This window comes from Desmodus rotundus, chromosome 8 (assembly GCF_022682495.2).
Source record: "Desmodus rotundus isolate HL8 chromosome 8, HLdesRot8A.1, whole genome shotgun sequence".
Taxonomy (NCBI): domain Eukaryota; kingdom Metazoa; phylum Chordata; class Mammalia; order Chiroptera; family Phyllostomidae; genus Desmodus; species Desmodus rotundus.
The window spans coordinates 72,732,923-72,759,358 of record NC_071394.1 but is presented as its reverse complement, the minus strand read 5'-3'; the positions used below and the strand labels follow the sequence as shown (position 1 = coordinate 72,759,358).

The 26,436-nt window shown below is 37.3% G+C and overlaps 1 protein-coding gene and 2 pseudogenes across 2 annotated transcripts; all 3 read right to left on the bottom strand.

Annotated features, from left to right (window-relative positions):
• Window positions 1-3,946: 3,946 nt before the first annotated feature.
• Window positions 3,947-5,925, bottom strand: LOC112301255 (elongation factor 1-alpha 1-like). The gene is given in 3 exon segments (XM_053929739.1): window positions 3,947-4,324; window positions 4,899-5,772; window positions 5,774-5,925. Coding segments are annotated over 3 exon segments (1,383 nt in total). The 3' UTR covers window positions 3,947-3,967.
• A 5,078-nt stretch (window positions 5,926-11,003) lies between these two features.
• LOC112301098 (transcription initiation factor TFIID subunit 12 pseudogene) lies at window positions 11,004-11,616 on the bottom strand (annotated as a pseudogene).
• A 4,290-nt stretch (window positions 11,617-15,906) lies between these two features.
• On the bottom strand, window positions 15,907-16,814 carry LOC112301290 (large ribosomal subunit protein eL6 pseudogene; annotated as a pseudogene). The gene has a single exon (XR_008427486.2). The product of XR_008427486.2 is annotated as a large ribosomal subunit protein eL6 pseudogene (transcript).
• Window positions 16,815-26,436: the final 9,622 nt, after the last annotated feature.

Sequence of the window (26,436 nt, the reverse complement as noted above, 5' to 3'; positions counted from 1 at the left end):
CTTTCAATATGAAGGAGAAATAAAGACTTTCCCAGATATACAGAAGCTGAGGGAATTTATCACCATAAGACCTCTACTGCAGGAAATACTCAAGGGGTTTATCCTACCTGAAACAAACAACAAAACATCACAAAGCTACAAGATCACCAAAGAAAATTACAGAATAAGCAGGGATAATTTGTGACAACAAAAACATAAAGGGGGAAAAGTAAAGGTCTGAATTTGCAAAGGAGGATGGGGATGAGATACATTCACATCACAAGAAAAAGGACTACTGTATATATGAAACTTTCTTTTCACAATCCTAATGGTAATTAAGCAGACAAAAAAGCCCAAAACTGAGACAAATAGCTTACCAAAAGAAGAAACAGAAAAAAGAAGTATGGAATGCCACCAAACAAAAACTAAAAACAGAAACACAAAGGAAAAGAACAAATGGAGGCACAGAGCTACCAGAAAACAAAAGATAAAATGGCTATATGCAGTCCTCATACATCAACAATTACCTTTAATGTAAATGGACTGAATTCACCAATAAAGAGGCACAGTGTAGCATATTAGATCAAAAAAAACAAAACAAAACAAAGAAACCCCTCAACCATATGCTGTCTTCAAGAGACACATCCAAGCTGCAAAGGCAAAGGCAGACTCAAAGTGAAAGGGTGGAAAATGATTCTCTAAGCAAATAACATCCACAGAAAAGCAGGTGTAGCCATGCTTATATATGACAAAAAAAAATTTCAAGATAACAAAAATAACAAGAGAAGAAGATAGAACACTTTAATAAAGTGGGACACAATATCAAGAAGACAAAATGCCTCTTAATATATATGTACCAAATTAGAGAGCACTGAAATATATAAAGCAACTACTAACAGGATGAAAGAGAGAAACAGACAAAAACACAATCATAGTTGGGAACATTAATACTTCACTGACAGTTCTAGATACATCATCCAAACAGAAAATCAGTATAGAAATATTGGCCTTAAATAACACATTAGACCAAATGGACACAATTGACATTTACAGAGCCTTTTATCCCAGAACATCAGATTATAAATTCTTCTCCAGTGCACATGGAACATTTTCAAGGATAAACCATATATTGGATCATAAAACTAGCCCCAACAAATTCAAGTCGATTAAAATTATACCAAACATATTCTCTGACCACAATACTTTAAAATTAGAAATTAACCTCAAAAAGGAAATAAGCCCACACATATGTGGAGATTAAACAACATACTACTAAAAAATGACTGGGTCAAAGAAGAAATAAAAGGTGAGATCACAAAATAGAGACAAATGAGAATGACAATATGACATCGAAACTTCTGGGGTTCAGTGAAAGTGGTAATATGAGGGAAGTTTAGATCATTATAAGCCTATCTCAAGAAACAAGACAAATCCCAAGTAAACAACCTAACATTACATTTTACAGAACTAGGAAAAGATGAACAAAACCAACCCAATGTCAGCAGAAGAAAGGAAATAATTAAAAAAATAAGAGCAGAATTGAATGAAATAGAGGGGGGAAAAGACTATACAAAAGTTAATACAACAAAAATCTGGTTCTTTGAAAAGATTAATGAAGTTGACAAATCCCTGGCTAGACTCGCTAAGGAAAAAAAGATAAAAGAGTCATATAAACAAAATCAGACACGAAAGAGAAGTTACCACAGACATCACAGAAATACAAAGGATCATACTAGAATATATGAAAGACTATATGCCACCAAATACAATAACCTAGAAGACATGAATAAGTTCCTACAGATATATAATCTTCCTAGACTGAATCATGAAGAACTAGAAAATCTAAATAGACCAATCAATCATTAAAAACCTCCCCCAAAATAAAAGTCCAGGGCCACTAGTGAATGGCTTCACCAGTGAATTCTACCAAACTTTCAAATAAGATTTGATACCTATCCTTCTCACACTCTTCCAAAAAACTGAAGAAGAGGCAATTCTTCCTAACACATTTTATGAGACCAACATAACATTTTATGATACCTATACCTGGCAATGATAACAAAAAAGAGAGAGAGAGAGAAAGAGAGAGAGAAAAAACTACAGACCAATATCTCTGATGAATACAGATGCAGAAATCCCCCCCCCCAAAAAAAAAACATACTGGCAAATAGAATACAACAATACATTAAAAATATAATACATCATGATCAAGTGGGGTTCATTACAGGGACACAAGGATGGTTCAAAATATGTAATTTGATCAATGTGATGCACCACATCAGTAAACTAAAGGATAAAACATAATATTATCTTACCAATAGATGCAGAAAAAGCATTTTATAAGATACAACATTCATTTACAATTAAAACACTCAATAAAATGGATTTAAAAGAAAAGTACCCTCAACATAATAAAGGCCATAATAAAAGACTCTCAGCTAACATCACACTCAATGGTGAAAAACTGAAAGCTTTCCTCTAAAATCAGGAACAAGACAAGGATGTCCACTCCCACCAATCCTATTCAACATAGTCTGGAAGCCCTTGCCAGAGCAATCAGGCAAAAGAAAAAAATAAAAGGCACCCAATTTGGAAACGAAGGCATAAAATGGTCACTTTCTTCAGATGGCATGACTCTGTATATAGAAAACCCTAAAGACTCCACCAAAAAACTATTTGAAACAATACACAAATACAGTAAACTTGCAGGATACAAAATTGATATTCAAAATGTACCTCTTTCCTATATACTAACAATGAAACTTCAGAAAAAGAAATGGCAAACAATTCCTTTTCCAATGACAATCAAAACAATAAAATACCTAGGAATAAACTTAACAAAGGATGTGAAGGACCTACACACTGAAAATGACAAAGTATTATTAAAAGAGATTGAGAAACACACAATGAAATGGAAAGATATCCCATTTTCATGGATTGGAAAAATCAACATAGATAAAATGGCCATATTACCTAAAGCAATATACAGATTTAATGCAATCCCCATCAAAATCCCAATGTCATTTTTTTCTTTTGTATTTTTTCCATTACCATTTATTCCTCTTTACCCCTACCCCCCACCCTGCATTCACTACACTATTGTCCATGTCCGTGAGTCCTTTTTTTTTTTTTTGCTCAATCCCTGTACCCCCCCTACCATCCCCTGCCCCCTTACTGTCATCCTACTCTGTATGAGTCTGTCCCTATTTGGCTTATTCAGTTTGTTCATTACATTCCACATATGAGTGAGATCATATGGTATTTGTCTTTCTCTGACTGGTTTATTTCACTTAGCATAATGTTCTCCAGGTCCATCCATGTTGTCGAAAAGGGTAAAATTTTCTTTTTTTATGGCCATATAGTATTCCACCATGTAAATATACCATAGTTGTTTTATCCATTCACCTACTGATGGACCCTTGGTGTGCTTCCATATTTGGGTTATTGTAATTTTTTAAAGAAATAGAACAAAATATCATCAGATTTGTATGGAACCACAAAGGACCTGAATAGGTAAAACAATACTGAGAAAAAAAGAACAAAGCCAGAGGTATCACACTACCTGACTCTAAATTATACTACAGTTATATGATAATCAAAACAGCATGCTATTGGCAGAAAAACACACACAGATGAATGGAACAGAATTCAGAGCACAGAAATAAAACCATATGTATATGGGCAAACAATTTTTTTTCTCATTAAACTTTGTTTTAATGGATCTCAAAATTCTGTGACAGATTTCAGTCAAGTTGTTTCCATTAAAAAGTACTGATTTTAAAAACTAATAACTTAAAAACTGCCACACACACAAAAAAACCCAAATGGTTTGCAAAACCTTCTCTTTTCCTTCTTGAGATTTTATGATGCATTTTAATCATTAACCACTCCTTTACTATTAAACTTAAGTGGCCAATTGAGACAAAGAGTTCTGAGACCTTTCTTCCACCACTGATTAAGACTGGGTGGCAGGTGTTGGGGGTAATATTCATTTAGCCTTCTGAGCTTTCTGGGCAGACTTGGTGACTTTGCCAGCTCCGGCTGCCTTCTTGTCCACTGCTTCGATGACACCAACAGCAACTGTCTGTCTCATGTCACAAACAACAAAGCAGCCCAGAGGAGGATGGTCAGAGAAGCTCTCAACACACATGGGCTTGCCAGGAACTATATCAACAATGGCAGCACCACCAGATTTCAAAAACTTTGGGCCATGTTCCAGCTTTTTCCAAGAGCGACAATCAATCTTCTTCAGCTCAGCAATTTTGCAAGCAATATGAACTGTGTGACAATCCAGCACAGGTGCATAGCCAGCATTGATTTGGCCTGGTTGGTTGAGTGATGCAGACTCTGGCCCGTGGGGTCTGTGTGTTGTGGATGCGCTGAACAAATTCACACAGACTACAGAAGTCCTGTGGAGAAAAAGGGATAGCACAGCGACTCTCTGAGTGAGAGAGGGCCCTAACCTCTGCCTGGACAGGCTTTTATTGTTTTTCTGGGTACATTACATCGAGGATGGTCCTCATTTATTATGTACAGATTTGCTTTAGGTGGTTACCTTTTACAGAAAACAAAGGAGAGGGTGTTGCTAATTACATCAAAGAAGAAGGATATTTGCAAATGCAAAGAGAAAAGTGGTTTAACTGGTTATGCTCATCCTTGGGATATTTAGCTCAGATTTTAGGAAGTTACTTTAAAGATATGCAGTAAACATTTGCTGCCTCAATTCAGGGTGAGGGAGTTTCAGCAAAAGGCAAGCCTCAAAGCAGCCTAGGTACAATGCAGGCCTGATTCCCCACAGGAAAACCTGTCTAAGGGCATGGGTCCTGGGTGCCGACCTCACTCCCTATTGGTTTCCAAATCAGGGGCTGGGTTACATTCCCCATGCCACTCTGAACAGTTCCCTAGTTGAGGATAATCACCTGAGCTGTAAAAGCCAGCAGCTTCTGTTTTTGATCGTTTTTGCTGTCACCAACCACATTGCCATGACAAACATCTTTGACAGACACATTCTTGACATTGAAGCCCACATCGTCCCCAGGAAGAGCTTCACTCAAAGCTTCATGGTGCATTTCAACATATTTTACTTCAGTTGTAATGTTGACTGTAGCAAAGGTGACCACCATGCCAGGTTTGAGAACACCAGTCTCCAATCAGCCCACAGGGATAGTACCAATGCCACCAATTTTATAGACATCCTGGAGGGGCTGACACAGGGGCTTGTCATTTGGATGAGTTGGTGGCAGGACGCAATCCAGAGTTTCAAGCAGTGTGGTAGCACTGGCACTGCCATCTTTACGGGTGACTTCCCATCCCTTGAACCAAGGCATGCTAGCACTTGGCTCCAGCATGCTGTTGCCATTCCAATCAGAAATTGGCACAAATGCTACTGTGTTAGGGTTGTAGCCAATTTTCTTAATGTAGGTGCTGACTTTTTTAACAATTCCCTCATATCTCTTATGGCTGTAGGGTGACTCAGTGGAATCTGTTTTGTTAACACCAATAATCAGCTGTTTCACACCCAGTGTATAAGCCAGAAGGGCATGCTCATGGGTCTGCCCATTCTTGGAGATACCTGCTTCAAACTCACCAACACCAGCAGCAACAATCAGGACAGCACAGTCAGCCTGAGATGTCCCTATAATCATGTTCTTGATAAAGTCTCTGTGTCCTGGGGCATCAATGATGGTCACATAATACTTGCTGGTTTCGAATTTCCACAGGGAGATATCAATGGTGGTACCACACTCACATTCAGCTTTCAGTTTATCCAAGACCCAGGCATACTTGAAGGAGCTTCCCCATCTCAGCAGTCTCCGTCTCAAATTTTTCAATGGTTCTTTTGTCGATTCCACCACATCTGTAGATCAAATGGCCAGTAGTGGTAGGCTTGCTGAAATTTACATGTCCAATGACCACAATGTTGATGTGAGTCCTTTCCTTTTCCATTTTGGCTTTGATTTATTGGTGGTTTTCTTGACACCTGTGTTCTGGCGACAAACCAATTGTGAAAAAGTAGGAAAACAATTTTTGATAATGGAGCCAAAAACACACAATGGAGAAGAAATCCTCTTTAATAAATGGTGCTGAGAACATTGGAAAGCCACATGCAAAAGAATAAAACTAGATTATGGTTTATCCCCATGTACAAAATTAATTCAAAATGGATCAAAGACCTCAATATAAGATCTGAAACAATAAATTACATAGACAAAAACATAGATATTAAACTTATGGACCTTGATTGTAGAGAACATTTTATGAATTTGACTCCAAAGGTAAGGAAAGTAAAGGCAAAAATAAACGAACTGGATTATATTAAACTGAAAAGCGTCCATACGAAAAAGAAACTGACAACAAAACAAGAAGGCAACCAATCAAATGGGAGATGATACTTGCAAACAACAGCTCCAACAAGGGGTTAATATGCAAATATATAAAGGACTCATACAACTCAATGCCAAACAAACAAACAAACCAATTAAAAAATGGGCAGTGGAGCTTCGGCCAGGTGACTTGGATGGTTAAAGCATTGTCCCACATACCAAAAGGTGTGCATTGGATTCCTAGTCAGGGCACAAGCCTAGATTGCAAGTTTGATCCCCAGTAGGTCAGAGCATTTACAGGAGGCACCTGAGAGATGCTTCTTCTCTCTCTCTCTCTCTGTCTCTCTCTCTCCCTTCCTCTCTCTCTAATATCAATAATAAAATATGTATTCTTGGGTATAGATAAAAAACAATGAGCAGAGGAACTGAACAGACACTGCTTCCAAGAAGACATACAAATGGCCAACATATATATGAAAAGATGCTCAACTTTACAAGCCTTTAGGGAAATGCAAATCAAAACTACAATGAAATACCACCTCACACCTGTTAGAATGGCTGTTATCATGAAGACAATTAATAACAAGTGTTAGAGAGGCTGTGGGGAATAAAAGAGCCCTCATTCACTGCTGGTGGGAATGTAAACTGGTAGTCACTGTGGACAACAGTATGAAGGATTCTTTAAAAATTAAGAACACAGTTACCATATGACTCTACCCCTGTTCTGGATATCTACTCCAAATTTTTAAAACATTTATTCACAAAGATATATTCACCCCTGTGTTCATTCAGCATTATTCATAGTGGCCAAGACATGGAAACAACCAAAGTATCCTTCGTTAGATGATTGAATAAAGAAGATGTGCTACATATATACAATGGAATACTACTCAGCCATGAGAAAACGTGTAATACTACCACGTGCAACAACATGGATGGACACTGAGAACATCATGCTAAGTGTAAATAAATCAGTCAGAAAAACCCACAAATGATGTCATATCACTCATATGTAGGATATAAAACTGAAACTCATAAACACAGACAGACAATAGCATGGTAGTTACAAGAGGGAAGGGATGGGGGACAATAAAGGGTAAAGGGGGCTAATAATATGGTGACAGAAGATGATTTAACTTTGGGTGGTGGGCACACAATGTAATATACCAATCACGTGTCATAGAAATGTACACTTGAAACCCATATGATCCTATTAACCAATGTCACCCCAATAATTTAATTTAAAAATAATATGACATGGCTTTGGTTTTTTCATAATCAGTTCTGATTTCTCTTGTCTTGGAATTTTGTTATATATAGGGTTTCTGTCAAAGGCATTGATAGAGACTTAAAGAGCTGTTGAGTAAGTGGAAACTGTTATGAATGAAGTTACCACTCACTCATTTGTTTATTTTTTTAAATATTTTACTGTTCAAGTACAGTTGTCTCCATTTTCCCCACACTACTCCCCTATGCTCCGTTCCTCCTTGCCTCCTACCCTTGATCCTGCCCCCTTTTGGCTTTGCCTATGTGTCCTTTATACAGGGCAACCCTTGTACAACCCTTCTCCTATTTTCCTTCATGACCCTTCTCCTATTCCCCCCATTATTCCTCTCCCTCCTCCCCTCTGGTTCCTGTCAATTTGTTCTTTATTTCAATGTCTCTGGTTATATTTTGCTTGCTTTTTTTGTTGTTGCTATTGATTAGGTTACACTTATAGGTGAGATCATATGGTATTTGTCTTTCATAGCCTGGCTTACTTCACTTGGCATAATGCTCTCCAGATCCATCCATGCTGTCACAAAGGGTAGGAGCTCCTTCTTTCTTTCTGCTGCATAGTATTCCATTGTGTAAGTGACATAGTTTTTTGATCCACTCATTTGCTGATGGGCACTTATGTTGCTTCCAACACTTGACTATTGTAAATTGTGCTGCTATGAACATTGGGGTGCATAGATTCTTTGGAATTGGTGTTTCAGGATTCTTAGGGTATAATCCCAGCAGTGGAATTGCCAGGTCAAAAGGCAGTTCCATTTTTAGTTTTTTGAGGAAGTTCAATACTGTTTTCCCCAGTGGCTGCACCAGTCTGCATTCCCACCAACAGTGCACTAGGTTTTCCTTTTCTCCACAGCCTTGCCAGCACTTGTTGTTTGTTGGTTTGGTTATGATGGCCATTCTAACTGGTGTGACCATTCATTCATTTAAATCTTACTGAGCAACTACTGTATGTCAAACATTGTTTTAGGTATAGGGGTTACAGAGATAAAAAGGACATAGTCTTTGCTCTTGAAAATGAAGCTCACCTTCTAACAGTTTTAGGGCAGACAGGATTTCTTGGTCCCATAGATTAGGTCTTATGTTCATAGCTAGACATACAAATGTGTGGGAAATATGATCAGTTTACAAAAAGTATATTCTTAGAGCTTCTTCATCGAAACATATAATGATCTCTGGGACAGTTCACCTCTTCTGTGGTTTGTCAACAGACTCAAGAGAATGGCTTGAAACACATGTACATGCACATGATCTCTGTATTCTGTAGTAGTGCGTGTGGCATTGCATGATATATTTAGGCAAAAACTGCTTACCTTATATAATGACCTTGTTCACATAAAACCTGCAGAAATAAATAGTATTACTAATTCTTTCTTTTGTTTGATGTCAGTGTAAGATATTTATTAAGAAAATGCTCTGGATATAATGTCAACTTAATTACAGTATGGGAAGTCTCGACGAAGGCAAATTCCCCTTTAGAGGTTTAGGCCACAAGTCTCTTCTGTTTATTCCAATGAACCATATTCTGGCGCCCACAAAAATCAGTTAACAAATGCGTAACTAATATGACAGTCACACAAAATGTCACATTAGTTCCATACAAACGATTCTACTCCAGTGAACACCAAACCAAATTATGTCATTGTTGTGATTTAATACCCTAGTTTGTAAGTAGTTTTGTTTGAATCTAGCATGTTATTCACACCTCTCAGGGAGGTTTCTAAGACATACTAGATGCACACTTTATTTGGCTGGGCTATCCCCCATAGACACCCCCTTAACTAATATATCAAATAGTATTTTGCTACTATATACATCCTCAACCATCTTCCTACTATATTCAAAATTACAGAGTGACAGTAGTTAACTTTTTCAATAAATCAAAAATTTATATAATATAATGTGCTTAGAGATTTGGAGAACTAAGAATTAATGAAGAAAACAGATTATCATCTAGCCCAGGAAAACTATAAAATGAAATCAAAATCATTCTGTGAGCAGAAGTCAATCTATTTTGAAATAAGACACTCTTTCTGCCTGGAATCCTCTTCCTCCAGTTCATGTGGCAAGCTCACCTGCATCCTTTAGGCCTCAGCTTAGCTGTTGTTACCTCTTCAGAAGGCCTTTGACTACCCAATTTAAAGCAGCTGCCTCTCTGTCAGTTACTCTCTATCACATCACCCCATTTGGCAATGTCTACTACCCATCTTTCTATCTCTTCTACCTTTTCTCCTAGTAATAGAATGACTGTAATTTCCAGGTGGGCATATGATCACCTACAATGAAGGCTACATATTCCAGCTTCTCTTGCTGCCAAGGGCTGTGTTCTAGCTGTCGAGATAAACACTGAACTATCCTTAAGGGGAGAAAGTATGGCTTTCTGGTCACCTTAGTCTTTCTTGAAGGTGTAATGGCTGGAACCCAAGCAGTCATCTTGGACCATGAGGTGGAAACCAGGTGTTGAGAATGGAGAAAAACAAATCTGGGTCCTTAATGAATTCATGAAGCTGCCTTATCCATTCTGAAGAGCTTTCTTTAATGTGAGAAAAAGAGAGAAATGAACTTTTTAAGCCACAATCAATATTCAACATATACAGCAACTTGTTCGACATATGAACCTAAAACAACCAAAGAGTATAGAGCACTGATCAATCTGAACAGATGCCAGTGTTAAAAGATTGTTGTAGCTAGTCCTATGCATACTGGCTGAATCACAACCTTGGTTAAAGCCAAATGATTTTGACCCTGACTGGTGTGGCTCAGTTGGTTAGAGTGTCGTTCCATAAACCAGAAGTTTGCCGGTTTGATTCCTAACCATGGCATATACCTAGGTTACGAGTTTCATCCTGGGTCAAGGTGTGCATGAGACAATCAATGTTTCTCTCTCAACATTGATGTTTCTCTCCCTCTGTTTCACCCTTCCTTCCCCTCTAAAAAATCAATAATTATGTCCTCAGGTGACAATTAAAAAAAGAAGCCAAATGATGTTGAATCTTCTGTCACTTAGAGCTAAACCTAATCCTAAATAATATACTCTATTTTTTTTATTAATAACCTGTTTATTCTGGAAAAACAAATGAAAATCATAGTCATATAAACACTGATATTACAAAGTACAGGGAAAAATGGAAAAGAGAAGGAAACAAAAACACCTACAAACCGTGCTAATACTGTCTCACCAAACAAGACCATACTGCTTTGTCCCATATTTAATCACTTACATAGTAAGCCATAAATAAAATCTTCTCTTGAAGATACATTGCTCCTCTTTGAGACAGCAGGGAAAAGAGACCAAAGTAAGGATAAGAGGCTTTATTCTTTTGGCAGATCCTCTTAGTCATTATAGATGTTACTGTACTATTAATAAAAAAATATATATTTCTCTGTAAAGCATTTTAAAAATCCAGGGCTGAGATGGCTCAGGGGTCAGCTCAAGTATTTCCAAATACCTTGTTGTCCATTCCCTAACCTTTCAATGTGATATTTCTTGGTTGTTTTCCAGATCAATGCCATTCTCTGTTTGTGAGTTTCTGTGGTGCAAGCTTTTTTGTAGGGTTGAATTTCTTCAGAGCCAAGTCCTGGGATCCACCTGTTTCACTGGCACTCTAGGTGCATCTGTACATCCTTCATCTCCAGAGTGCTGGACTTGCGATGCCAAGCAAGCTGGTAGGCTGCTGTCACCACACTATCAATAAAATCATCAGCAGCCTGCGGTAGCATCTCCTCAACGTCTTCATCCAGTTGTTCATTAGGATCCTCTTCTCTCACTAAGTCTTGTAATTCCCTCTTGGTCAATACCTGATTGTTTTCGGGGCTGAGACACACTCCTGACACAGGAGTGCCTGGTATCTTAACTACTGTAGTGCTCTTGGTCATGGAACCTTGTGGAGGTGTGTGGGCTGGTTCTGGTTTTATGTGTGAAAAATCAGAGAGGTTGATTGGGGCTGAGGGGCCAAACTGGTTCATAATCTGCTGAGTTTTGGACTTCATAGAGCTTATCAAGGTCCTGTTTCTTTCTGGAGGTATGAACACTGAGGCCAATCAAAGGCAGCAGGTCTATCACCCCAAGATATGCAGAGACTGCCCCAGTGAAGTGATCGTCACAGCAGCCCAATACACTCTATTTCTTTTATAACACTTATTATGGTTTGTAATTATCTTTTCAATGTTTTACCTATTTATTGTCTTTCCTTCCCATCTCTATGAGGGTAGAGGATGCCTCTGGGGTATGCTGCCAGAACATAGTTCTGTTGGATATTGAAAGAATGAATGAACTAATTCTATAATTTTTCATTATGAGATATAATATTTTTGGAATTGCAGATCTGGTGGAGTGAAAAGAATTCTATTTGGAGGACTAGGGTTGGCAGTAGAAATGACAAAAGTTTTTCTTTTATTTTTTTCTCTGACAAAAAAAAACTGATGAAATTAGTGGTAGATAAAAATTCATTTCCAACTTCTAACAAGGAATAACAAACAATGGAGGACATATAAATAGAGTAGCAGTTTTATTAATAATACTTTCCTACTCTATTCATGATCTTTTGATGACAGCCCTACCGGAGACACTCTTTATCAGGCACTAAAGCAATTTAGATGCTGTCACATGCCTTTCTTGATATATGCGTGTTAGACATAAAGCAGTTTTCTATTCTTTAGCTTATTTTAGTATATAATTAAAACTCTGACTGTCTGCTACTAAGCAACAGAGCATGGCAGAGGTTGATCATATCCTATCGCAAAGATGGAAAGAGGAAAAATAATAAAAATAATCATACATTCCTGTAATCAGCCTTCAGATCTTAATTATGTTTTAACTTCTTTGTTATGCCAAAGGCAATGCCAATTGGCATTTGAAGGACATTCTCAGTTTCCTAACTAAGTTCAATGTATTTCTTTGATTTGGACCCTAGTTCATTTATGGAATCCTCTTGGGTGAATTTAGGGTCACATGGGGTGATAGAAAACTGAGATAAGGGTCAGGAAGTTTAGATTCTATTCATTTCCAAGCTAGTTAGATGTGTGTAGGACTGCAGCTAGATTCTAAATTCAGGGCAGTAGAGGCTGGAATGGGGAGTGTGCAAGGCTTGTCAGGGGAGGCAGGACCACTGGTGGATAAATAAATGCATACATACTTCAAACTGCCCTCTACCACCTTTCTACCTGACTGGAGTTCTGACCTCTGAAGTTCGAATTGTGTATTTCACTCTGCTTCCAAAATTGCCTTTTCATCAGAATCTTAACTTTGATATTAGTGTTTCTTTGTTTTTATTTTTCCTTTTCTTTTTCTATTTTATTGTTGTTCTATTACAGTTGTCCCAATTTTTCCCCTGTTGCTTTACAAGGCCCCATCCCCTCAAAGTCAATCACCACCCTGTTGTCCATGTCCATGGGTCATTTATACATGTTCCTAGACTAGTCCCTTCCCCTTTCTCCTGTTTCTCCCTTCCCACCTCCCCTCTGGTCACCGTCAGTCTGTTCCTTGTTTCCACACCTGTGGTTCTATTCTGCTTGTTTGTTTGTTTGTTTTACTAGGTTCCTCTTGTAGGTGAGATCATATGGTACTTGTCTTTCACCAGCTGGCTTATTTCACTTAGCATAATACTCCCCAGTCCCATTCACGCTGTCGTGAAATGTAGGAGTTTCTTCTTTCTTTCTCTGCTGCATAGTATTCCATCATGTAAATGTATGACGGTTTTCTAACCTCCCCTCTGGCTATTGTTAGAATGTGCTTAATTTCAATATCTCCATTTATATTTTGTTTACTTTTTTCTTTTGTTGATTACGTTCCAGTTAAAGGTGAGACCATATGGTATTTGTCCCTCACTGCCTGGCTTATTTCACTAAGCATAATGCTCCCCAGTTCCATCCACAGTATTGCAAAGCATAGGAGCTCCTTCTTTCTCCCTGCTGTATAGAATTTCATTGTGTAAATTGTACCATAGTATTTTGATCCACTCATTTACTGATGGGTACTTAGGTTGTTTCCAGCACTTGGCTATTATAAATTGTATGGCTATGAACATTGGGGTTCATAGGTTCTTTGGAATTGTTGTTTCAGGATACTTAGAGTATAATCCCAGCAGTGGAATTGCTGAGTCAAAAGGCAGTTCCATGTGCAGGTTTTTGAGACAATTCATTACTATTTTCCACAGTGGCTGTACCAGTCTGCATTCCCACCAATAGTGCACTAGGGTTCCCTTTCCTCCACACACTCTCCAACACTTGTTTGTTGATTTGTTTATGATGGCCATTCTGACCACTGTGAGCTGGTATCTCATTGTGGTTTTAATTTGCATCTCTCTGATGGCTGGTGACATTGAGAATCATTTCCATATGTCTCTGGGCCCTCTGTATGTCCTCTTTGAAGAAGTTTCTGTTCAGGTTCTTTGCCCATTTTTTAATTGGATTGTTTGTCTTCCCAATGTGGAGTCGTATGAGTTCTTTATATATTTTGGAGATCAAACCCTTGTCTGAGGTATCATTGGGAAATATGATTTCCTATATGGTTGCACCGTTTTGATTTTGCTGATGTTTTCTTTAGTTGTACAGAAGCTTTTTTAGTTTGATGTATTCCCATTTGTTTATTCTTTCCTTTTTTTCCCTTGCTCTAGGAGAAATATTGGTGGAATTGCTGTGTGGAATATCTGAAATTTTACTGCTGGGGTTTTCCTCTAGGAATTTTATGGTGTCACAACTTATATTTAAGTCTTTTGTCAATCTCGAGTGTGTTCTGGTGGATGGTGTAAGGTCACCATCTAGTTTCTTTCCCTTTTTTTTTTTTTTTTGCATGTAGCTGTCCAGATTTCTCATCACCATTTGTTGAAGAGGTTATTTTTACTCCATTTAATCTCCTGTCCATTTTGTCAAATATTAATTGACCATAAAGACTTGGGTTTAATTCTGGGTTCATTTCTGGGTTCTCTATTCTGTTCTGTTGATCTATGAATCTCTTCTTAGACCAGTACCAAACTTTTCTGATTACAGTGACCTTGTAATATAGTTTGATATCAGGTACTACGATCCCTCCTACTTTATTCTTCTTTCCTAAGATTGCTGAGGCTATTTGGGTCGTTTTTGGTTCCATATAAATTTTTCAAATATTTTTTTCTAAATCTGTGAAATATATCATTGGTATTTTAATAGGGATTGCATTGAATCTGTAAATTGCTTTGGGTAGTATGGACATTTTAATGATGTTAATTCTTCCAGTCCATGAACACAGTACATGCTTCCATTTATTTGTATCTTCTTTAATTGCTATCTTAAGTGTTCTGTAGTTTTCCAAGTAAAGGTCTTTTACCTCCTTAGTTAACTTTATTCCTAGGTACTTCTCTCATTGCTATAGTAAATGAGATTCTTAGTTTCTGTTTCTGATATTTCATTGTTGGTGTACAAAAATGTCATTGATTTCTGAATATTGACTTGTATCCTGCTGCTTTGCCAAATTCACTCTGATTTCTGTGGCTAAAACTTCCAATAACATGTTGAATAAAAGTGGTGAAAGTGGACACCCTTGTCTTGTTCCTGACCTTAGGGGGAAAGATTTTAGTTTTTGCCCTTTGGGTTTGATGATGGCTGTAGGTTTCTCTTATATGGCCTTTACTGTATTGAGGTATGCTTCCTCTATTCCTAGTATACTGTGTGTTTTTGTCATTAATAGGTGCTGTACTTTATCAAATGCTTTTTCAACATCTATTGATGTGATCATGTGATTTTTGTCTTTCATTGTGTTTATGTGGTGTTTTATGTGTATTGATTTGTGAATATTATACCATCCTTGTAGCCTTGTGATGAATCCCACTTTATCATGGTGTATGATCTTTTTAAGGTATTTCTGAATCCAGATAGGCAATATTTTGTTGAGTATTTTAGCATCTGTGTTCATCAGCGATATTGGCCTGTAGATTTCTTTCTTTGTTGTGACTTTACCTGGTTTTGGAATTATGATAATATTGACCTCGTAAAAAGAGTTTGGGAGTGTTCATCTCCTTGAATTCTTTGGAATATTTTGAGAAGGATAGGAGGTAGCTCTTCCCTAAATGTTTGGTAAAATTCCCCCATAAAGCCATCCAGTTCAGGGCTTTTGTGTGCTGGGAGTTTTTTGATTACCACTTCAACTTCACTTGCTATTGTCAGTCTATTCAGGCTTTCTGCTTCTTCTTGATTCAGTTTTGGAAGATTATATGTTTCTAGAAATTTGTCCATATGGCCCAGGTTGTCAAATTTCTTCACATAATAGTTTTTGCAAGTATTCTTTACAATACTTTGTATTTCTATAGTATTGTTTGTAATTTATCCCCTCTCATTTCTGATTTTTTTTAACAGATCAGTTATTTAATTAGGTTTTTCAAAAGAAATTTAGAACATAATTTTTTGAAGATAAAGGCCATTTGTGAGAGCAAACACAGAGCGGAGGTAGCCCTGGAGCTGGGGAATAGCTTTGATTTTTGGCAGAGTTTGCGAGTCCACGGCTTTCTGATCAACCTTGCATTGCTCTGTAATCTCATATTTCTCTTTCTCGGTGTCGAAGATCTCTCCCTCCTGGTGTCTGGGCTTGCACAGCTTCTTCTTCTTGAAGTAAGCATCAGTGAGATGCTTGGGGATTTTCACACCACTGATCAATTTTGGTGGAGGTGGCGATGACAAATTTCTGGTGTGTTCTACTCACAGGGACTCAATTAAAGGCCCAAGGTCCAGTCACAAGTAGCAAGCCACTGCTCAGCTGCTTCAGGAAAATCACCCTCTTGCCCCTGTGGCGCCCAGTGAGGACGATCAGAAAGGTCCCGGGAGTGATGCTGGCCCGCAGTTTCCTCACGTGCTGACTGAAGGGTTTCTTGCCGTGGCCCAACAGCTTTCTAGGCATGTCTTCAGTAGGATAGTATCTAGGCATTTTGTGAAGTTTAACCACTCGGGTACCACCATTCTTGTCGCCACCAACTGGTTTAGTGACAGTAGCCATAACTTTCTCCTTCTTTTTCTTTTCAATCCTGGATTTAGCTGCGGAGTATTTCCTTTTGTACATGGCTTTTCGGGAATACATAGCTGACCGGGAGTACCTGCCAATTCCTCTGACTAGGACAGGGTTTCGGCTGCAGTGGGGCTTCCCCTTCTTAGGCGTCTTGGCCTTGAGGTGACCCTTCTTAACCTTGCCACCAGCATCAGCCTTCTTGGCTTGGGGTTTCTTCTCCTTAGCATCTGGCTTCTCAGTTTTTTCACCCGCCATCTTGCAAGATGGGAAAAAGCTCATTTCTGATTTTATTTATTTGGGCCCTTCTCTTTTTTCTTCATGTGTCTATTAAAGGCTTGTATATTTTGTTTATCTTTTCATAGAATCAGCTTCTGGATTTATTGATCCTTTGAATTGTTCTTTTAGTTTCTACATCATTTAATTCTGCTCTGATCCTGATTATTTCCTTCCTTCTACTCTGGTCTTTGTCATTCCTCTAGTTCTTGTAGATGTAGGGTTAGGTTGTTTGAGATTTTTTAATCTTTTTTAAGTAGGTTTGCATTGCTATGAACTTCCTTCTCAGGGCTGTCTCCAATGAGTCCCAGAGGTTTGGGACTATTTTATTAGTTTCCAGCAACTTTTTTACTTCTTTCTGAATCTCCTTGTTGACCCATACATTATTTAATAGCATGTTATTCAGTCTCCATGAATTTGAATACTTTTGAGTTTTTTCCTTGAGGTCAGTTTGTAGTTTCAAGCCATTGTGATCTGAGAAGGTGCTTAATATGATTTCAATTGTCTTGAATTTGTTGAAGCTTGTTTTGTGTCCTGTCATGTGGTCTATCTTTGAAAATGTTCCATGTGCATTTGAAAAGAATGTATATTGCTTCTGTGAGGTGAAATGTTCTGTATATATCATAAAGTCCATTTGATCTGGAGTGTTGTTCAGTGCCACAATATCCGTGTTGATTCTATGCTTGGAAGATCTATACATTGTTGACAATGGGGTGTTAAAATCCCCTATGATGAGTGTGTTGTCTATATCTTTCTTGAAGTCCTCCAAGATTTACCTTATATATTTGGGGACTCCTATGTTGGATGCATATATATTTATAAGATTTATATCTTCTTGATGGATTATTCCCTTTAGTATTATGAAGTACCCCCTCTGTCTCTTTCATGGACTTTGTTTTGAAATCTATTTTGCCTGATATAAGTATTGCTACCCAGCTTTTTTTTTTTTCATATTTGTTTTCTTGGAGTATATTTTTCTTTCCCTTCACTTTCAGTCTGTATAGATCTTTTGTTCTGAGGAGGGTCTCTTGTAGACAGCATATATGTGGGTCATGTTTTCTTACCCATTCAGCTACCCTATGTCTTTTGACTGGAGCACTTAATTCATTTACATTTAGGGTTATTATTGATAGGTACTTATTCATTGCCATTTTTCCCTTTTTTACCTGTGTTCCTCTCCCTCCCTCTCTCTCTCTCTCTCTCTTCTTTATCTTCATAAAGCATTCCTTTTAGCATCTCTTACAATGCTTGTTTGGTGGAAAAGTATTCTTTTAGCCTTTTTTCCCCCCTGGTAAACTCCTTATTTCACCTTTCATTTTAATTGAGAGCTTTGTTGGGTAGAGTGGTCTTCGTGGCAGGACTTTGCTTTTCATTACTTGGAATATTTCTTGCCATTCCCTTCTGGCTTGTAGTGTTTCTGTTGAGAAATCAGCTGATAGCCTTATCACAACTCCCTTGTGCATTACTAGTTGAATCTCCCTAGCTGCCTTTAAGATTCTCTATTTGTCTTTAAATTTTGCCATTTTAATTATGATGTATCTTGGAGTGGGTATCTTTGTGATCATCTTGATTGGTACTCTTTGTGCTTCCTGAACTTGTGTGGCCTTTTCTCTCATCAAGTTAACTTTTTCAAGCAAGTTTTCTATCTCTTGCTACTCTTATTCTCCTTCTGGTATCCTTATGATATAGATATTATTACCTTTCATGTTGTCCTGCAGCTCCCTTAACCCTCTTCACTTTTTTTGAGTCTTTTTTCATTTTATTGCTCTGTCTGGGAATTTTTTTTCTACATTGTCCTCTAGCCCTCTGATTGGATCCTCTGCTTCATCTAGCCTGCTTTTAATTCTTTCTACTGTGTTCTCCATTTCAGGTATTGTACTCTTCATTTCCACCTGGCTCTTATTGATGGTTTTTAGGCCATTTTTCATGCAGTGTATTTCACAGTAAGTTCCTTGTAGCTTTCTTGAAGTTCTTTGTAATTCTCACTGAGCTCCTTGAGCATCCTTATAACCATTATTTTGAACTCAGTGTCTGATGGTTTGCTTATCTCTATTTCATTTAGCACTCTTTCTGGGGATTTCTCCTTTCCTTTTGATTGGGGGTTGTTTCTTCATCTCCCCATTTTAGGTGACTCTTCTTGTTTGTTTCTGCATATTAGATTGATCTGCTTTGACTACCTGTCTTCATGTGTGACCTTTTGTGGTAAGAAACCTGTCAGATTCAGTGGTATAGTCTCCTTCATCTCCTGAGGTTGATGTTCTTGGGATGCCCATTATGCCATTTATGTGGGCTCTCTGGTTGTAATTGGGTTTTGGTTGTTGTTAGCTCATTCCTTGATGGGTCCTTCACTCTGGCTGTCTGACTGAGAGTCACACTGCCCCGCCTCCCCTCCTCCATCTTGTATGCTGTTGTACAGGTTCTATCAGAACAAAACCAAACACTCCAGGAAACAAACTCATACTCGCAAAAATAATCCTCACCCACAACACACTATCAACAGCAAATAAACCAATATTAATAAAGGTATATAGAGATTAAAACTATTATAATAGGGGCAAAATAAATATGAAATGACTAACTGAAAGAAAAACGATTTTGAGAGGGTACAGAGAAGAGAAATAATAAGGTATGGAATATATAAACAAGCTGAAGAGAAAAAGATTATCTAATTTACATCATAAATAAGGGAGGGAAGAAGGAGGAATGTAATGTTATTTCTTTAAAGTTGTTGTGAATGCATCAGTTTTGAAGAATATACAGAGGGAATAACTTTTTGTCTGTTATAGCCCCTTTTGCCCTCAATTACTCAAAAGACTTCTGAAGATGAGCCTTATTCATTCATTCACTCACTCACAAATTGCTATTATTATTAAGTTGTGTTTTTATATCCTGCACTTTAATTTTCTTGTATGAGTCTTATTTGCATATTTGTCAGATAAAGTTTTCTGTTCAATATTTCATGCTTATTCTAGGATATCTTAGCCAGACTGTGTCCCTCCTCATAGACCTTTGTTGGTCAATCCACCTTGTGAAAATGATCCTTGCTATCAGTTTTCTAAATGGAAAAGAAAATAAAGACACCATCTACAGTTTTGGATACTTGTTAGATGTATGTGTAAGTTTTAGCTTTTTAGAAAGAGTGTGAAACACTCAAACTACTGGCAAAAAGCATGGGGACATAATGTGACATAGTGAGCCTACTCATTGGAATGATAGAGTGGTATTCAGAGAACCCAGAATAGCTAGCCTACCTGAAGGAAAAGGGAAATTAAGTTATTCTCATTGCCAACAGGGATGACCTCCTGTGGGTCCCAGATAACCTAAACCTGGCCATTCCCTTGTAACTTGGGGAATATTTCATGCTAGAGAAGTCAGATGACTTCACAGGAAGAAAAAAATGTGACTTCTCTAACTCAATTCCAGGAATGACCTATTGAGCCAGATTTATACAGATCAACCCAAGTCTGTCTCATCTGCTCCTCTTTTCAGAGCCAAGACCTACATAGCTTTCTTTGGGGAGAATTTGTGGAGTGATGATGATGATTGGTAACTCTTAAGTTCATACAAGGACATGGAAAGAGTCTGTGCAGGAAAAGCTAAAAATAATTATCTGCATTAGGAAAACCCCCAAATTACTTTTGTGTGAAAATATAACCATATGAATTCCATATGAATTCCTTGTGGGGTGTGGGCAAGAAGAGAGAATTATTAAGAGTTTATGGTGATCTGCACCATTATTTTTTCCTTAAGCTTTTGTAATCTTCTTACATATGAAGAAACTACAGCTGGCATGAACTCTTGTATCTGTTCTTCTCTCAACACCTAAATTACTCTCCTTTTCAAAACAGGCAGACTGGAATCTATGTTTAGTCATATTGATGCCTAAAGACCCTTGATTGTCTGCCCAGGACAAGAGAATGTGTGCAGAAAAGATAGAGAGAACACAATGGAGACAGAGAAAGGATGTAATTGGTCAGCATCAGCCAATGAACACGCTCCATCAGAGTCAGGTGTCTATCCTTGCCCCAATCAGTTATCATGGAGACAGAGTCAACATGTGAGATTATTTACCCATAAAGATGTGTATTGTACAAGCTTTCCAAAATAACTCTACTTTTGGTAGTCTCTGGGATTTTATTTTCCACACAATATGTCCAATTCCTATTATCTCTGCCTTCAACTCCACATTACACATAGTTAAGCATCAGCTATATTGTCATACCCAGTATATTTATTAAGGGGCTTCCTACACGTAGCAATGTACCAATTAGCTTTTAAAGTAGCTGTTAGACTCTTCGCGATTGGAGTGGCCCAGAATCTGACACCCAGAGGTTCTGTCTTATCTGTAGTCAGCACAGAACACCATTAGCCTGACACTGAAAACCAGATTTACATGTAAGTTTATGTTTTATCTACCAACACTGTGGTCCCAGTATAAAGTACTACAAGGAAAAACAGAATCTGTACCTTCAAGGAGTCTTAATCTAGAGTGGACCATGACATACACAAGATGTTAACATTTTCTCCAAGTCCAGCTGTGGAATGTGTAACTAAACTGGCTCCTTGAACCAAAAAATTTTCTGCAAGAACATCTATTACAATTGCATGTAAAAGTCTTAAAAGCACTCTCTCTTCCTAACTTTCTTTCCTGGTGGCTTTGCACCCAGTTGGTTACCATTCAGGAAAGCATTATAATTGGAGGCAGTAGCTTAGCCAAAAGGCCATGTTTTTGCTTAAGGGTAAACTTGTTAAAATTGGGAATTCAGCCAGGGTCATCCATCTAAGAACACTGTGAAAGTGTCTTACAGTTGTTCGTCAAGCTATGGTCTAATTAATTTTCAAATGGACAAAGTAGCTTCTTGGGCCATGTAACAAGCATTTTCATTCATTTAAGCGAAGCTGGATTTGGCTCAGAGCAGGGTCACGAGAAGCTCTAATGGCTTCTTGTCTTCTTTGTATGTCCTCAGGAGAGTGAGCATTGATGTCAACAAAGCAAGATTTGTGCTCTGGGCAATCAGAATAGATTCAGTTTCCAGGGAGCCAAGTTCTTTGACTTTCCCTGGAAGGAAAGGGTATGGAATTGAGCATATGGGAAACTCTGTAGGCCCTTTTACATTATTTGATTTAGCTATGCTCACATAATGAAATTGTTGAGATTGTTTAAACCTTCTGCAGGGACTTCTGTTAGCAGAGAAGAAACTTGTACTAAAGCCATAAGAAGATTGTATTATGGATATAATGGAATCAGTTTTATCTTTTGCCTGCTTTTATGCACAGGGCTGACATTTTTTCCTGGGCATGAAGCCAATGATCTATTTAATTTCTAAAATTTCTAATGGTCACTAATACTACCCCCTGATGGCAGTTTCATAAATTAATCAATAAAGACAAAGCCATTAGAAAGGTTGTGAATCCTCACAGTTAATTTTTAAATATCATTTAAGAGCTTTTTTTAAAAGATGGCTATTTTGCACACTAAACATAATAACACCTTCAGAAAGCACGCTCTTGAATTTTCAGAAAAATGTTTTATTGATGTCATCCAAACTTAATTAAAATATTGAACTTGTTTATCTTTGTCCTCCTGAGACCACATCTATGATTAAATAAGGCTTGAATAGAAATATGCAAGTTTACTTAATTCAGATGAATTGTCGTGAACCATTGACATCACAAAATTATACTTTTCTTTTTATTGCCTTGAGGATTTTGGGGTGACAGTAGTATTTTTATTTTAAATTTAAGATATTGTATTTATTTATTTTTAGATTTTTCTAAGAGATTTTATTTTTGTGGCTAATTTACAGACAGAAATTTGTTTTTTTATATGTCTTTTTTTTCGAGAGAGAGGAAAACAGGACCCAGGTGGCAGGCAGCTTCTTATAAAGGACCATCGTGACAGTTTGACCATGAAAAATGCACCCTGTTGAATACCACATGTTCTAGTAAATGGCTGGGCACAGAAAACCCTCTGCCCTTTTGAACCGTGTTCCCAAATTGCTTGCTTGGCTCTTGGCAGCCAACCAAGGACTATTAAATATACCCATAGAAAGTTGTCTTGGCTTCTAAAAATCCAAACTTAATAGAACCCTTGCCAATCAAAGGCTGTCTTAGGCCTTCCTTTTTTCACTCTTCAAAACTTACTCTCCTTTCTAACACCTTTGAAGCCCTGCTGAAATTAAAGTGACAGCTTATGGGTAACCACCTGGTAAGTTTATAAATGTTCTTTGTTAATTTTCTCTCAAACTTAGTTTTGTCTTTGACGAATGTATTCTCGACTTAGAACAATACCTTGCCCATAGAAGAATCAAATATTTACTTATTCAACAAAGTTCTACTGATTACCTACTACATATAGATACTATTCCCACTATTGGGATATGAGATATATAACTTGTCCTTTATCCAGTATGCTAAGGTTAATTCAAGAATTTCAGAAATGGTAATAACATCATTAACAATACTTACTGACATGCAGACCTGCTTTTTATAGTTTAAAGAGAAGTGGTTCCTCTTTTAGAAGTGTAACTGAACCTAACATCACAAGCTACTTGCAGTGGAGGAGCAGTTATTGTCATTGCCCTCACATCACCTTATTACCTGTGATTAGAGAGGCATTACATTTTCAAAGAAAAGAATAAATCAGTTGACATTTTTACAGATACTTTCTCTGGTTGGTGAAATATACTGTCTTTTTAAAAGAAACTTTTAGAACTATAACTTAAATATATAGTAATATTGCATTTAACAATATTAACAATATTGCATTTCACCCACATTTTTTATCTGTTTTCAAGATTAAATGAAAAAGGATATTCTCAAAGAGCTAGCCAAAACAATGGAAACATTTCTGTCTAGCAAATAACAAGGGTATATAAAACATTCCCATTTTACTTTTTGCATAACAGAATGTTCTGTGCTTACTGGATTAGTTAACAAATTCAGGTCTGTTTATTTTGTTTGAAATTCCACTTCATCCATAAATTACAGTGTTACACAATAACACCAGAAGGACAATATTACCATTGTTTGCTTTTACAATCATCTCAGCCCACAAAATTCTCTTCCGTTTTCAGCTGCTGTCATCAAGCCATTGTTGTTTCCTCTTTCTAGGGCCTCCTTATTAGTCAAATTATTCAAACACTCAGCAATGTTTATAGGCAGATCATTTATATCAGTGAAGACTTCTAAAGAGAGCCAGTGCCTGAGTATGGTGACCAAATACCCCTTAACAATGTATCTTTCCTTAGCCAGTATCCCTGAGGCCCTGGAGTAGCTGAGCTTCATTGTGTGCAGTACAGGGGGACCCTCCCTGCTGAAGATGCTTCGCTCCTTTAGACAATGACGCCTTTACTGTTTGACTCTCCCTGGTCATGTACATAATCACATGGTTTAGGGGAGGGAGAAGGCAGATCATTTATAACAATTATTCCCAAACTTCCTAGAGTAAGGAATTTTTCAAATTAAAAATATATATATATATATAGGGTGGAGCAAAAGTAGGTTTACAACTGTGAGTACTGGAAACAGTTTATTCTTGCATTATTATTTAGAATAATTATTCTACTATTTTCCCTATGAATAACTGTAAACCTACTTTTGCCCAACCCTGTATGTAATTGTAATTACTAATTCTCTTTACCCCTTTTTCTTTAAAAAAAAATATTGGGTACTTATTTTTTTATATTTTATTTATTTATTCTTAGAGAGAGGAGAAAGGAGGGAGAAAGAGGGAGAGAAACATCAATGTGTGGCTGCCTCTCCTATGCCCCCTACTTGGGACCTGGCCCTCAACCCAGGCATGTGCCCTGACTGGGAATCAAACCAGCAACCCTTGGTTTGCAGGCTGGAACTCAATCCACTGAGCCACACCAACCAGGGCTTACCCCCTCTTTTAATTGCAAGAGAACTAAAGGCACTTTATAAAAACATTAACATATGAAAAGTAAGTCTCTTTCTTCCTAGTCCTCCTGTTTAAAATTACATTATATTATCTACTCTGCAGCTATTGATTGTGTGTCTGCTGCTGGGTGAGCCAATTGACTGAGAGTCTTGCCCTCATGGAACTGAAAGTCTAATGCGAGATACAGATCTTAAATTCTTTCTAGTGTTTTAGTGGTTTTTAAGAATATGTTTTGTATGTATACTTGTAATATGCATTTTCTCATTTTTAAAAACAGAAATGGTTAATGGTGATTTATGTATGCTTTTGTATTTGTTTTATTTCTGTATCAGTATGCAGAGGACAATGTTCATTCTCCCTGGCTTTATTTGGTAAATCACCTTTTTCTAATTTTGCATACTCCTTGTGGGAATGTAAATCATGTCCCTTGTCCTCTGGTGGTCAAATGTTAGGTATGTGACCCAAGCTCTCTCTCCCTTAACTAGTGACCAAAGGATTGAAGCAACATTTAAAGGCACTGTCAACATCCAGACAAGATGATGGGGTGATAACTGATACTGAGTGGTCTGGAGCTGCCAATACATCTTCTGCTCTCCAGCCTTCTGGTCATTCTGTGGACCAAGTCATATTCTCCAATTCATTTCATTTTTGCTTGAGTACTCCAGAATTGATTCCTGTTGCTTGTAACCAAAGATATTTAACTGAAGTTATGTAGTGTATCATCATATACAGACCTACCTTATTCTTTATTAGGACTGGAATGGCATTTCATTAAATCATGTAGCATAGCTTAGTTCACTGTCTCCCTAGTGGTCACTAAGCTGTTTCTAGCGTTCTATCAAAAAATAGTTCAGAATATACATTTGCATAAACACACTATATTCTTCAACATCCTTCTTTGGAAAGATGTGTGCATATGTTTGGGGCAATAAATTTCTAAAAGTGAGATTTGTGGGTAAAATGATATGTACATTTTTCATAATGTACATGCCTAACAGAGTTGAAGGCCTTCACATAAGAATAATTGTGCTATTGTGACTATTGATTGAGATGTAAATAATAGAAAATTTAATAACACTTCCTTTGTAATAACTGTTTATGGTCGCTAAATAAAAAGGTCATTCTTAATAAATTTAGCAAAAGTGATTCTTACTAATTTAGAAAACTTGGAAAATAAATATAAACACAAAGAAAAGCCACCTGCCAAATCACATGCAATTCTCTCACCCACAGAGGTTGAATTACATTCACTCATCCTCATTATTTTTTTATACAGCTTTTATAGGTGTTTTTGAAGAGACTTGTTTTCAATGAAGTAATTCTGTCATAACTAAGAATAAAGGCCACCAAATATATTTCCTGAATACCAAGTATATAGGATTCTCCATGTATACTTATAATATGCATTCTCTATGTAACGTCTTATTTTTGATTTCTAATTTAATTACTAGTGGTCTGTATTGGTTTTAACTCTGAAATTTGCTGTAAGTTGCCTCATGGACACTATGTGATCAATTGTGGTTACATTTCTGTGTACTTTTGAAGAATGTGTTCTCTACTTTGTTTTATAAACCCTAACCTAAGGATATGTTTTCTGATTTTAGAAAGAGAGAAAGGGTGACAGAGAGAGAAACACTGATGTGAGAGAGAAACATCGATCTGTCACCTCCAGTACTTGCCCTGACTGAGGATTGGACCCCAAACATTGCCAT